The sequence below is a fragment of the Coregonus lavaretus genome (assembly GCF_964263955.1).
Source record: "Coregonus lavaretus genome assembly, chromosome: 7".
Taxonomy (NCBI): domain Eukaryota; kingdom Metazoa; phylum Chordata; class Actinopteri; order Salmoniformes; family Salmonidae; genus Coregonus; species Coregonus lavaretus.
In genome coordinates, this window is record NC_139994.1 from 9,492,704 (window position 1) to 9,506,067 (window position 13,364).

Genomic DNA, 13,364 nt, shown 5'->3' on the forward strand with positions numbered 1-13,364 from the left:
GTAGGAAAGCCTAGGAGCGTGGAACACAAGGCTAATATAATGCTAACTCTCTCACTCAACACTTATGACATATCTGTCCCTCCCTCACTCACATACATACACTTCTTTTAGTGAGATTTTTTCTTCACCCATCTAAACTAAATTGGTCTTCTCTCTTGGCATTAAAGGGGCATTCTGCGATTGTTACATCTATTTTTTTACTTTTAAATTAATGACATATAGGTTTGTTGTTGTTTGAATCCCAGATTGCCTCTTTAATATAGCCCTCACATGTTCCTAAATGCTAACTTCGCTAAGCTAGCCCTCAACCCTTAAGCACCATCTCTGACGTGCAGTAGATGTACGTCAGGCAGCTATTTCAATCAGCGCATTAGAGGCCCCGGGCCTGACCTTTGACCCTGTGGCTGTCTGTGGTTGGGCCTGCCGTCAGGGCCACGCTCCACGCTCCTCAGACAGGGCTGCTTCATTACAGGGATAATGATAATGAACGCCCGGCCCGGTGGGATCACCACAACAAGAGGATCACCACTCCTCTACTCCCCTACCAAGACATTCATCAGAGGACTAATGAAGGAGAGTAACCCAAAACCAACCCCAAAGGAGAGGAGAACTTAGCCCCAGAGCAGACCCCCAGCCTTATCAAATGCACCTGTTAAAATGGCGCCGTACTGTATGGCTTTTATCCGCTATCATCTCCTATAATAGACAATAACTTTTGAACATCAGATCGGCAGTTACTAACCTCAATTCTGGCTTCAAATTCGACTTCAACTCATCTGCCTGGGCTCTTTGTGTAATTCAGACTAAATCTTCAGGCTACCGAAGAGGAAACACAGGTGAAAAAGAGGCAGAAGAGGGGGAGCCCTGGCGAGATTAAGGTGAAGGGAAAACCGTCCACCTCTTCCCTCCATTCTATAGGCCAATGTTCAGTCTCTTGATAATAAAATAGATTATCTCCAATTGCGGATTTGCTATTAACGGGACTCTCGTAACTGCAATATTCTCTGCTTTTCTGGAACATGGCTTTTGGACAAGGTACCCCCCATGGCTATCCAACTCAATGGATTCTCCATTCACCGAGCAGACAGGACATTGGATTCAGGGAAATCGAGAGAGGGAGGGGTATGCCTCTTCATCAACAACAAATGGAGGGGAGTGGGTCAGTCGAAAGCTTCAAGATCCTCAGTGTCCAAATCCCTAAGGACTTAAAATGGTCCACACACATGCAAACAGTCGTGAAGGAGGTTGAAAAGATTTAGCATAGTCCCTCAAATCCTCAGAAAGTTTTATAGCTGCACCATTGAGAGCATCTTCACTGGCTGCATCACTGCTTGGTATGGCAACTGCTCTGCACTCGAATGGCATGGCACTACAGAGTGTGGTGCCGACAGCCCAGTACATCACTGGGGCCGAGCTCCCTGCCATCCAGGACCTCTATACCAGGCTGTGTGAAAGGAAGGCCCGGAAAATTGTTAAAGAATCTGTTCTCTCTGCTTCTAAACAGCAAGCGGTACCGGACCATCAAGTCTGACACCAACAGGCTCCTGAACAGCTTCTACCTCCATGCCATAAGACTGCTAAATAGCTAACAAAATGGCTACACAGACTATCTGAGTTGACCCTTGTATTTTATTGTCTCTATGCACATTCTACACACTCACTCACACACACACTCACACTGACACTCCAACACACAACACGCACAACACATTCATACTGACTCTACACACGCACACACACTCATCACACAATCATCATACACTGAGTGTACAAAACATTAAGAACACCCGCTCTTTCCATGAAATAGACTGACCAGGTGAAAGCTATGATGATCCCTTATTGATGTCACTTGCTAAATCCACTTCAATCAGTGTAGATGAAGGGGAGGAGACATGTTAAAGAAGGATTTTTAAGCCTTGAGACAATTGAGACATGGATTGTGTATGTGTGCCATTCAGAGGGTGAATGGGCAAGACAAAATATTTAAGTGCCTTTGAACGGGGTATGATAGTAGATGCCAGGCGCACCGGTTTGTGTCAAGAACTGCAACGCTGCTGGGTTTTTTATGCTCAACAGTTTCCCGTGTGTATCAAGAATGGTCCTCCACCAAAAGGACATCCAGCCAATTTGACACAACTGTGGGAAGCATTGGAGTCAACATGGGCCAGCATCCTTGTGGAACGCTTTCGACACCTTGTAGAGTCCATTGCCCGACGAATTGAAGCTGTTCTGAGGGCAAAAGGGGGTGAAACTCAATATTAGGAAGATTGTTTTAATGTTTTGTACACTCAGTGTATATGCTGCTGCTACTCTGTTTATCATATATCCTGATGCCTAGTCACCTTACCCCTATATCTAACCCTACCACTCCAGTGTCCCATCGTAAATATAGTTTTGGCACTGACCCTGGAACTGACCCTGTATATAGCTTACTGACCCTGGATCTGATCCTGTATATAGCTACTGACCCTGGATCTGATCCTGTATATAGCTACTGACCCTGGATCTGACCCTGTATATAGCTACTGACCCTGGATCTGATCCTGTATATAGCTACTGACCCTGGAACTGATCCTGCATATAGCTACTGACCCTGGATCTGATCCTGTATATAGCTACTGACCCTGGATCTGATCCTGTATATAGCTACTGACCCTGGAACTGATCCTGCATATAGCTACTGACCCTGGATCTGACCCTGTATATAGCTACTGACCCTGGATCTGACCCTGTATATAGCTTACTTACTTTCTTGTGTTCTTCTTATTTCTATTTCTCATTTGTTTTTGTTCTAGATTTTTTATAGTACTACTGCATTGGTGGGAAAGAGCAAGCGAAAAAGGCATTTTCAATGTACACTACTAATGCATGTAAGAGTAAAAACTAGAAATCTAAGTTGCATACTCTTTATTAGTGTCTTCATTTGATCAAACTTTTCCTCTGGAAAGAGATGTAAGTTATACGATAGATTGTTATAAAGAGACTTAAGAGAAATGAATGTATTTACCGCAAATTATTACCACATGACTTTGAAGAATCGTGGTGAAATAGGAGAAACCTGGCTTTGACTAAGACAAGCACGTTCATTTCTCCTAGAATGAGGTTGAGGTATAATACCAGTACCCTTCAAACATCCATCTCTCTGAGTTAATGTAATAACCATGATAAATACTAACTTTAATCTTCTATCTCATTATTAGAAGTCATCAATTATTCTGTTCTATAAACGTCTGGAAGATCCCCCGCTCGCAATATGACTTGATGTTATGTTACTCTCCTTGCCAGATTTATCTTCGCTAATAAATCACTAAGCTTAATAGTAACGACAGAAAACAAAGATATGAAAAAGAGTGGATATTCACTCCATATGTTCCGCAGACTTCTGACCCTATCAGGCGCTTCATCTAAAGTGGAGAAATCCTTTAACTAAATTCAGAATTCCCAGTCTTTTAAAGTTTCACCACTATCTTTGTCTGTAGACCTACTGAATGGGCTTCTGACATCAGCGCTGTTTATCCCTATAGTGCAGTTTGCGACGTCTGCCAGAAATGAACTGGGCGCTACATAAAAGCTTTATCCCTTATTCAGTTGTCATATATCAACACGTATGGTCGTGAATTACAATGACTGACTGTATATCATCAGCTACTGAACATTACTTCAACTTGTCCCCATAAAACTATTTATGACTTCTGCCCAGAGGGAATTGGTTGATACATTAAAGTAATTCCCCATTCAGATGTCATGTTGTGTTATTAACAGATAAGTTAATATAAGACAGAGGCTGCGTCCCAAACTGCACCCTATTCCCTATATAGTGCACTACTTTTGACCAGAGCTCTATGGGCCTTGGTCGAAAGTAGTGCGCTATATAGGGAATAGGGTGCCACTTTGGATGCAGACAGTGATATTAGAGGCAGACAGTGATATTAGAGGCTGATTCAATCTTTGTTTACACAACTACTGCCTGTGCGCACACATTCAGCGGAATCAACCTGTTATTTTTACAGTACCCAAATCAATATGTAAAAACATTTGACTATAGGAAAGTAGTTACTGTATGTTTTTATGCAACTGAATGAATACTGAAATGTGGGTTTGGTTAGTTTGAGCCCTAAGATCTAATTCCAATGAGCACCTTTGAAACAAAGTGGATAAGTACATATAGGCCTTTGCAGCACCTGTCTAAAGCGTCCCATATAAAAACCACTGTCTGTATTATGATCGTATCTCAATAATATACTTTTCCTTTACCAACTCTGACATTAATATCCAAAGTTAAGTAGCTCTGAGACCATTTCTCCTCTTTCTAAAGGTCCGTTCAGGTCCTGCAAAGTCATCTATCGGTAGGCCACAACCAAACTGATGTTTAAACTGACAGCTTCACTGAAAAACACCAGTGAAATACATTTCTCTGCATTGAATCTTAATTGAAACGCAATGGTAAAACTCAAGCCGAGGGCCCAGCACCTACAGAGCAAAAGCACAGGGGTTTTCCTTCCCCAAGGCAACGTTTTAAAATCAACTCAGAAAGTTAAGTGCTTGTGACAGAGCCTATTATATTAATAGGAAGTGTTCTGTACAGAATAATACACAAGGCTAACCCATGATAAAATATGGCATGAAGCAAGGGATTATGGAAGAGAGGAACGAACACTCCCTCCTTTGTTGCCTTCCTCTTTCTCGGGTGAAAAATGCTCCTGGAGTTTGGGTTGGGAAGGGAGGGAGGGAGGAGGAGGAGAAGAGAGGGGGATAGATGACTTAGTAACAGACAGTATATTCTCCTCTTCTCCTCTCGCTGCACCACCACACTCATCTGGTTTTCAGCAGGGTTTATGAGGACCAGATGGGCTGAACCCTCTTCTCTTGGCATCCCTCGCTCCCTCTCTATTTCTCGGCCTGTCTTTTTTACGACACCCCGCAGATTTTGTCACTCTGTGGTCTCTGGCATAGCCGGTGTAATACCATATCTCTGTTTCATCAAATAAAGAAAAGGAGGCTCTGTGAATACAAGCAGCCTTTCTTTCCTTTTCAGCTCTTCTTCTTCATCAATTTTCAGTGACAGTGACCTTAGTCATATCGACATAGGAGAAGTGCCGTAAATTGATTTAAACATATATATTTTTTTTTACAAAATATTATTCTAGTGATAATTCCTATTGAATTGATACAGCATGATTAGAAAAACGGCTTTGACACAATGATAGACTGCTAAGTAAGTCTTAAAATGTTCATCTACCTAGCTTTGCCATTTTCCTCTACCGATCAGATTGTGAACAGCAAAGAATGCAGGGAACAAGACAAATTCACCATAATGGAGGTAGAATCTCTAGTTAGCTGTTGAAAGAATGTCTTATTATACAAGTCTATCATAAAAAACCCACAGACACAGGGTCTTTGCCCTTCCTCTCACAAAGCTCACAGTGGCTTTTATAGGATTTCTCCAGTAAGCTTTATGAGCAAATGCAACTTCATCCGCCACTATAATTTGGAGTGGGAATCTCTCCAGAAAACCTATGAATACCTCTTCTCTCTCTCCCCCCCTCCCCTCCCCTCCCCTCTCTCCCTCTAAACCAGGCCTGCTATCCCAACCCTCTGGCACGGGGATCAGGTCACAGCGAGCCATGGTGTGTAAAAGAAACCTAGAGATATTAATAAAAATATGGCTGAGTGGGATGGGAGCTGACAGTGTCAGCGGGGGTGCAGGCGGGCTGAGGGGTGCGGGTGAGGTTTTTGGGGCGTGCCATTGATGTGGCGTGACCCAGCCCACTTGAGAGGGTCGTGTGATGTTACTAGAGCAACCGGGGTTTGGGCCAATGATGGGTCCACCGACGGGGCTGTGAGAAGAGGACAGCATGCCTACCACCCCAGTATCATTCACATCAAACCCTTCACAATGTAGCCCCAGTATCATTCACATCAAACCCCTCACAATGTAGCCCCAGTATCATTCACATCAACCCCCTCACAATGAGAGCTACTGGAGCAAAATTGGAGCGGCCGAGAAGGCCGATGCTCCAACCTTTGGGAAACTCGCTCCAAGTTCCAGTCAAATGGGCACGCTCCAATCCTCGCTCCACTCCTCGCTCCACTCCTCGCTCCACTCCAGCTCCACTCCAGCTCCACTCCGCTTCCTCTGCTGGGCACACACTGGTTGAATCAACATTGTTTCAAAGTAATGACAATATCCAAAGGTAAAAGTTTATTATTAATAACATGAATTTGGTATCGTATTCATAGCGCTAATAGTAATTACTTCTAAACTTCCAAAGATCCAATCCACCATGGACGAATTATAGTACCTAGCTACAAGATGAAATGACCCACTGGGCACAGACTTCATTTCAACTTCATCTAGTTTTGATTTACATTTGGTTGAGTTGTCAACTCATGTGAATTTAACGTGAAATCAACAACTAATTTCACCATGTCATTGGATTTAGGTTAAAAGTTGGGTAAAAGAAGACGAAATGTCATTAAATTGATGACATTTTGCAAATCCATTCAGTTTTGATTCAACATCATCACATTACATTTTGGGGTTGAAATTGCATTGGAAAAAACGTTGATTCAACCAGATTTTGCCCAGTGGGAATGGTGTACTTGGAGCAAATCAGATGTCAATGTAGCCTACAAAACCCAACCTCACACCAAATTGACTTTCACATACAGACCGTGGAAGAAAAGTTAGAGGAGTTCCTTTCAACTATTGAATGTTATTTAGGTAGTCTACACACATGAGTATGGAAGCTGATCAATGTCTAAATGTGTTGACATGTTAGCTTAGCTGAATCGTACACAGCTTGTTTAAAAAAGCTAAGCAGGGTACATAGAGGTACTGTAGGCATCTGGATGGTAGACTTGTTCTCCCTGAAGTGCATTACCCCTCGTGTACCAGTAGGAGTCACTGTTCAGGCAACAATCTTTGGACTATGGCTTGACATTTTATTTCAATATACCTCCATATTTAGGTTGATGGCATGACGTTGAAACGATGACGATGATTCAAACAAACCATTTTACTCTCTGAAATATGAAATTCAACATTATTTCAACCACCCCAGAATGAAAAACAGTGCATTCGGAAAGTATTCAGACCCCTTGACTTCTTCTACATTTTGTTATGTTACAGCTTTATTCTAAAATGGATTAAATAATTTTCTCCTTATCAATCTACACACAATACCCCATAATGACAAAGTAAAAACAGGTTTTTAGAAATGTTGTCCTAACAGAGCCCTGGCAGAGCCCTGGCAGAGCCCTGGCAGAGCTGCGCGTGTGTGATTGAAGAGAGGCCGAGAGAGGATGAGTGTATGCGGTGCAGATCGCATGCCTTCCGTATACCTCAGGAAGATGAGAAGAGAGAGAGAGAGAGAGAAAAGAAAGGGAGGCTGTGGTTTGGGGGTTAAACGGCTGAACATGCTCGCACATTAAGATCCATCTGATCCGCGGATAACTAGAAAGGAGCACCTCTGTTTGTAATAGACCCCGGAGCGAAAAAATATATCTCTTCTCCCGACCACTCCTGTCTCCTTTCATCCCTCTCCAGTGAGAAAAGCGAGGGAGCCCCGTGCCAAGTGATGGGAGATTGACTCCTCCTTCCTTCCTTCCTTCTCTCTCTCTCTTTTATTTATTTATTTCTCTCATTCATTCTGTGTTTTTTCTTCCCCTCCTCATGAAAGAGCATGGCACAGCCCCAGGCCACACTCATACTGACTGACACAAGAGAGCCTGGGAGCTGCCATTCTGCTATCATTTCATCCACCACACATCTTCCCAGCAGCACCACTCAGTCACCCAAAGAGACCCCTCTCATGGGAGAGGTGTGTGTGTGTGTCTGTCTGTGTGTGTGTGTGCGTGCGTGCGTGCGGGTGAGTGTGTGTGCGTGCCTTTGTGTATGTGAGTGAGTGTGTGTGTGTGCATGCATGTGAGTGAGTGTGTATCAGAGAATTACTGTATCATCAGTTCATATCTATACTAAATTCAGGGTGAGGAACCAACTATTAAGTAGTAAAATGTTGAACTGTAATGACATAAACTTTATCTATGGTTGTTGTCAACTCCTCACACAGCTTCCGATGCCAAATGTCTCCTGTTTCGTCACAGTGACAATATACACACATCATTATGCTATAGAAACCCAGCTTTCAGACTACAATATGGACATCATTACGCTATAGAAACCCAGCTTTCAGACTACAATATGGACATCATTACGCTATAGAAACCCAGCTTTCAGACTACAATATGGACATCATTATGCTATAGGAACCCAGCTTTCAGACTACAATATGGACATCATTACGCTATAGAAACCCAGCTTTATGGACATCATTACGCTATAGAAACCCAGCTTTGAGACTACAATATGGACATCATTATGCTATAGAAACCCAGCTTTCAGACTACAATATGGACATCATTACGCTATAGAAACCCAGCTTTCAGACTACAATATGGACATTATTGTGCTATAGAAACCCAATCATTATGCTATAGAAACCCAGCTTTCAGACTACAATATGGACATCATTATGCTATAGAAACCCAGCTTTCAGACTACAATATGGACATCATTACGCTATAGAAACCCAGCTTTCAGACTACAATATGGACATCATTATGCTATAGAAACCAGCTTTATGGACATCATTATGCTATAGAAACCCAGCTTTCAGACTACAATATGGACATCATTACACCATAGAAACCCAGCTTTCAGACTACAATATGGACATCATTATGCTATAGAAACCCAGCTTTCAGACTACAATATGGACATCATTATGCTATAGAAACCCAGCTTTATGGACATCATTACGCTATAGAAACCCAACTTTATGGACATCATTACGCTATAGAAACCCAGCTTTATGGACATCATTACGCTATAGAAACCCAGCTTTATGGACATCATTACGCTATAGAAACCCAGCTTTGAGACTACAATATGGACATCATTACGCTATAGAAACCCAGCTTTCAGACTACAATATGGACATCATTATGCTATAGAAACCCAGCTTTCAGACTACAATATGGACATCATTACGCTATAGAAACCCAGCTTTATGGACATCATTATGCTATAGAAACCCAGCTTTCAGACTACAATATGGACATCATTACACTATAGAAACCCAGCTTTCAGACTACAATATGGACATCATTATGCTATAGAAACCCAGCTTTCAGACTACAATATGGACATCATTATGCTATAGAAACCCAGCTTTATGGACATCATTATGCTATAGAAACCCAGCTTTCAGACTACAATATGGACATCATTATGCTATAGAAACCCAGCTTTATGGACATCATTATGCTATAGAAACCCAGCTTTATGGACATCATTATGCTATAGAAACCCAGCTTTCAGACTACAATATGGACATCATTATGCTATAGAAACCCAGCTTTCAGACTACAATATGGACATCATTATGCTATAGAAACCCAACTTTGAGACTACAATATGGACATCATTATGCTATAGAAACCCAGCTTTGAGACTACAATATGGACATCATTATGCTATAGAAACCCAGCTTTCAGACTACAATATGGACATCATTATGCTATAGAAACCCAGCTTTCAGACTACAATATGGACATCATTACACTATAGAAACCCAGCTTTCAGACTACAATATGGACATCATTACGCTATAGAAACCCAGCTTTATGGACATCATTACGCTATAGAAACCCAGCTTTATGGACATCATTATGCTATAGAAACCCAACTTTCAGATTACAATATGGACATCATTACACTATAGAAACCCAGCTTTCAGACTACAATATGGACATCATTATGCTATAGAAACCCAGCTTTCAGACTACAATATGGACATCAACCACTTGTAAATACAAACGGACTCCAGTAATCCTTGTAGCTGTAACACTGCAATATATACAGCAGACTACATGCATTTCAGAACCAACATGAATAATAGTAGCCGAATAAAGCTGGGGGATAATGGTGTTCTTTACAATCTATTATGGCACACAACTTATACGACCCATTCCTACAGAAATATTTGCACTGTATGTGGTCTGTTAAGGCATCTACTAAATTGCATATTTTGGTCTGCAGTATGGGAGTGGGTGGCTGTGCATGTGTGTGTGGCTTTGCATGAGTGTGTGTGTGTGTGTGACTGTGTGTGAGCCTTTAACTCTGTGTGTGAGACTATAACTCAGTGTGTGCGTGTGACTATTTCAATGTACTGTTTGTAAATAAGTGTATACTGTGCGTGTGTGTGTGTATGTGTGTGTTTGTGTTTATGAGGTAGACTCTGGGCATAGGAAACAGAGTCAAGCAGCACATGCGATTGGAGGATCCTCGTGGGTGGGCGAACACATGTGGCCTGCTGGATTAGGAAGTGGTAGGCCACATCTTTTTATTACGGAGACGTTTCTAGAATCCCCCCCCTCTCTCTCTCTCTCGTGGGAGTGGGGTAGGCCCTCTAAGACGCCTCCCAAGCTCCCCATCACTCCCTCATACACATGGACACACACGGACACACAAAAATTTGCACGTGAATACACACACATGCGCACGCACATGCGCAAACGCACACACGTTTGTTTTACCATCCTTGAGGGGACAATCGATTCCATTCAAAATCCTATTTTCCCTAACCCCTAACCCTAAACCTAACCCTAACCTAACCCCTAACCCTAACTCCTAATCCTAATTCTAACCTTAACCCTAATTGTAACCCTAAACCAAACCCCTAAGCCTAAAATAGCCTTTTTCCTTGTGAGGACCGTGTGTCCCCACTTGTCAGAATTGTTCTTGTTTTACTGTCCTTGTGAGGACTTCTGATCCCCACAAGGATTGTAAAACCAAAAACACACACACACGTCACGACCAACCAGAGGCATTTTCTGCACCAAAACCTCAGGATTTCTTTATTCGCCAGCGAGCGAGCAGGACATGTTCCGTAATATCATGTTCTGCCCAAGTAGGCCAAACCCCAGGAACCCCTGAGGAACTCACTGCTTTAATTAAATATCACTTTACTCCTCATTTTTCATCTCTGGTGTCGTCATTGTTGAAGCGGTGGAGTGATGCGTTCCATATACATTACCTACTAGTCTTAGGCTGCATCCCAAATTGCACGCTATCATTCCCTCCAAAGTGCATTACTTCTGACCAAAAGTAGTGCACTATTTAAGGAAAAGGGAGCCTTTTGGGATGCAGCCTTAGAATACTTTAGCTCTACCCACATCCACTTGTATCAGGCTGCCAATTAAAACATTCATCAACTGTAGGGAATTAGCGTCACTTTTTTCAGATATTGGCAGGATACATTGTTAAAAGAAAATATGCTGTGAACCTTTTTTTATTTTGGCTCTGTTGAGACAGTGCCCGAAACACAATTATAAATCAGAGAGCTGTTGTTCAATTAATGTACTGTAATATAGATATATAAATCACATAAATGCAATATCGGTATAACACATTGAGTGAGAACAATTCAATGTTATATAGATCTAAGCCCGTATTTATAAAGCGTCCCGGAGAAGGAGCACTGATCTAGGATCAGGTCCCCTCCCTCCATTGAATTATGATCTAAAAGGCAAAACTGATTCTAGATCAGCACTCTGAGATACTTTGTGAATATGGTCCTGTACCCAACAGATCTGATAGATGTGTACCTGGGTCTAATTTTACCTGGCAGTGGAAGACATACTCAGGTGTGTTCTTGTTAAACTTCATGTTCCAGACCAGAGCCACACCATCTGGCTCATGAGGAGCATCCTCATTGTTGTTGTAGGACGCCACCAACAGCTCTGGGTACTGGGGAGGAAGAGGAGGGGGAGGAGAGAGGACAAGATCAAATCAAATGGAGAGATAGAGGAGAGGAAGGAAAGAAAGAAGAAACAGAGGAATGAGAGGGGAAATTGAAGGATACATGAGGATCAGGGGAGGAAGAGGATGGAGACGAGGAAGAGGATGGAGAGGAGGAAGAGGAGGAAGAGGAGAGAGAGGAGGAAGAGGATGGAGAGGAGGAAGATGAGGAAGAGGATGAGAGGAGGAAGAGGATGGAGAGGAGAAAGAGGAGGAAGACGATGGAGAGGATGGAGAGGAGGAAGAGGATGGAGAGTACAGAAGTTAAAATACAAACGACTGTCCAGTCAGTGATGACGCACCCCTCCCAAAACACACACACACGGTGTGGTAAAGTTGCACCTAAATGCTGATCTTGGGTCAGTTCTGCTTTTCCCCCACTAATTGTTAAGGTTAGTATTGTGGGAGGGGAAGCTGGTGCTAGATCTGTATCTAAGGGGAAACTTCACCCCGGAACGGTCCTTACCTGAGGGGACCAGTCCAGACAGGTGATGACTCGATGTTTGGACCAGTGCTCGTCATAGAACAGCCTACTGAGGGCCAGACTGGAACCGCCTTGTAAGTCCCTGTGGCCAATAGAAACAGGGGTCAGAGGTCACTGGGTGGTGTCATTGTATATGAGGTCAAATGGGGGTTCTGAGAGGACGATGACATCATGAGGAGGGCATGTGTTTGAAGAACAAAGAGGTCATGTTCTGATTGACACCAAAGGCATTACTCCATGAGGCCATTAGCAGCCCCATAGACATGCATACACATACCATGTTCCTTCTACAGACATCACAACAGAGAGACACACACACACACACACACACATATACAACACCACACACACTCCAATTTCGTACCCCTCCTTGTCATCCAGGTCTCGTCCGCTGTAGTCGAAGAAGATGTCTGATTCCTGGGCCAGGGCTCTCTCCATTACTCTGATGCTGCAGTCAAAGAAACTGAGGAACTCCTCCGATTTGAGGATCTGCTGCTTCTCTTCCTCTGTCAGCTCCCTGCAGGGGTAGCCTGACACACACACACGCATGAAGGCAGGCACACACACACACACACACACACACACACACACACACACACACACACACACACACACACACACAGGGAGAAGTCAAAATAGGTAAACAACAATGTGCAGAGACACACACCACCCAGACACAGCTCTCTGGGGTGGCCTGAGACACACACCACCCAGACACAGCTCTCTGGGGTGGCCTGAGACACAAACAAACAAACATCCACATCTACACACACTTACAAATACAAATATACACGTGTCATCTTAAACACCCACCCATTCCCAAACTACTACCCTGAACTTGCACTAAATACCGACAGTGTATACCCAAATTAACATGATTCAAACTCCACACACACTAAGACAACAGTCTGGTTGCACATTCTGTCTATAACTTTACTACACCATACAACAATAATCTAGATCGTAACACCAAATCACTGACATCACTTCCATTAAGGACAGAGGAAAGCCTTGGCT

General features: G+C 42.9%; 1 protein-coding gene across 2 annotated transcripts in view; it reads right to left on the reverse strand.

Moving 5' to 3' along the window:
- The window catches only part of LOC311132765 (cytoplasmic dynein 1 intermediate chain 1-like), a gene marked incomplete at its 5' end in the record, with an annotated part of 85,925 nt that overhangs the window by 33,227 nt on the left and 39,334 nt on the right, over positions 1–13,364 (reverse strand). For both annotated transcript variants that reach the window (XM_084166062.1, XM_084166061.1), the window contains 3 exons: positions 11,687–11,812; positions 12,330–12,429; positions 12,712–12,877. In XM_084166062.1, the coding sequence (XP_084022188.1) occupies positions 11,687–11,812; positions 12,330–12,429; positions 12,712–12,877 (392 nt within the window). The remainder of the gene's footprint in view (positions 1–11,686; positions 11,813–12,329; positions 12,430–12,711; positions 12,878–13,364) is intronic.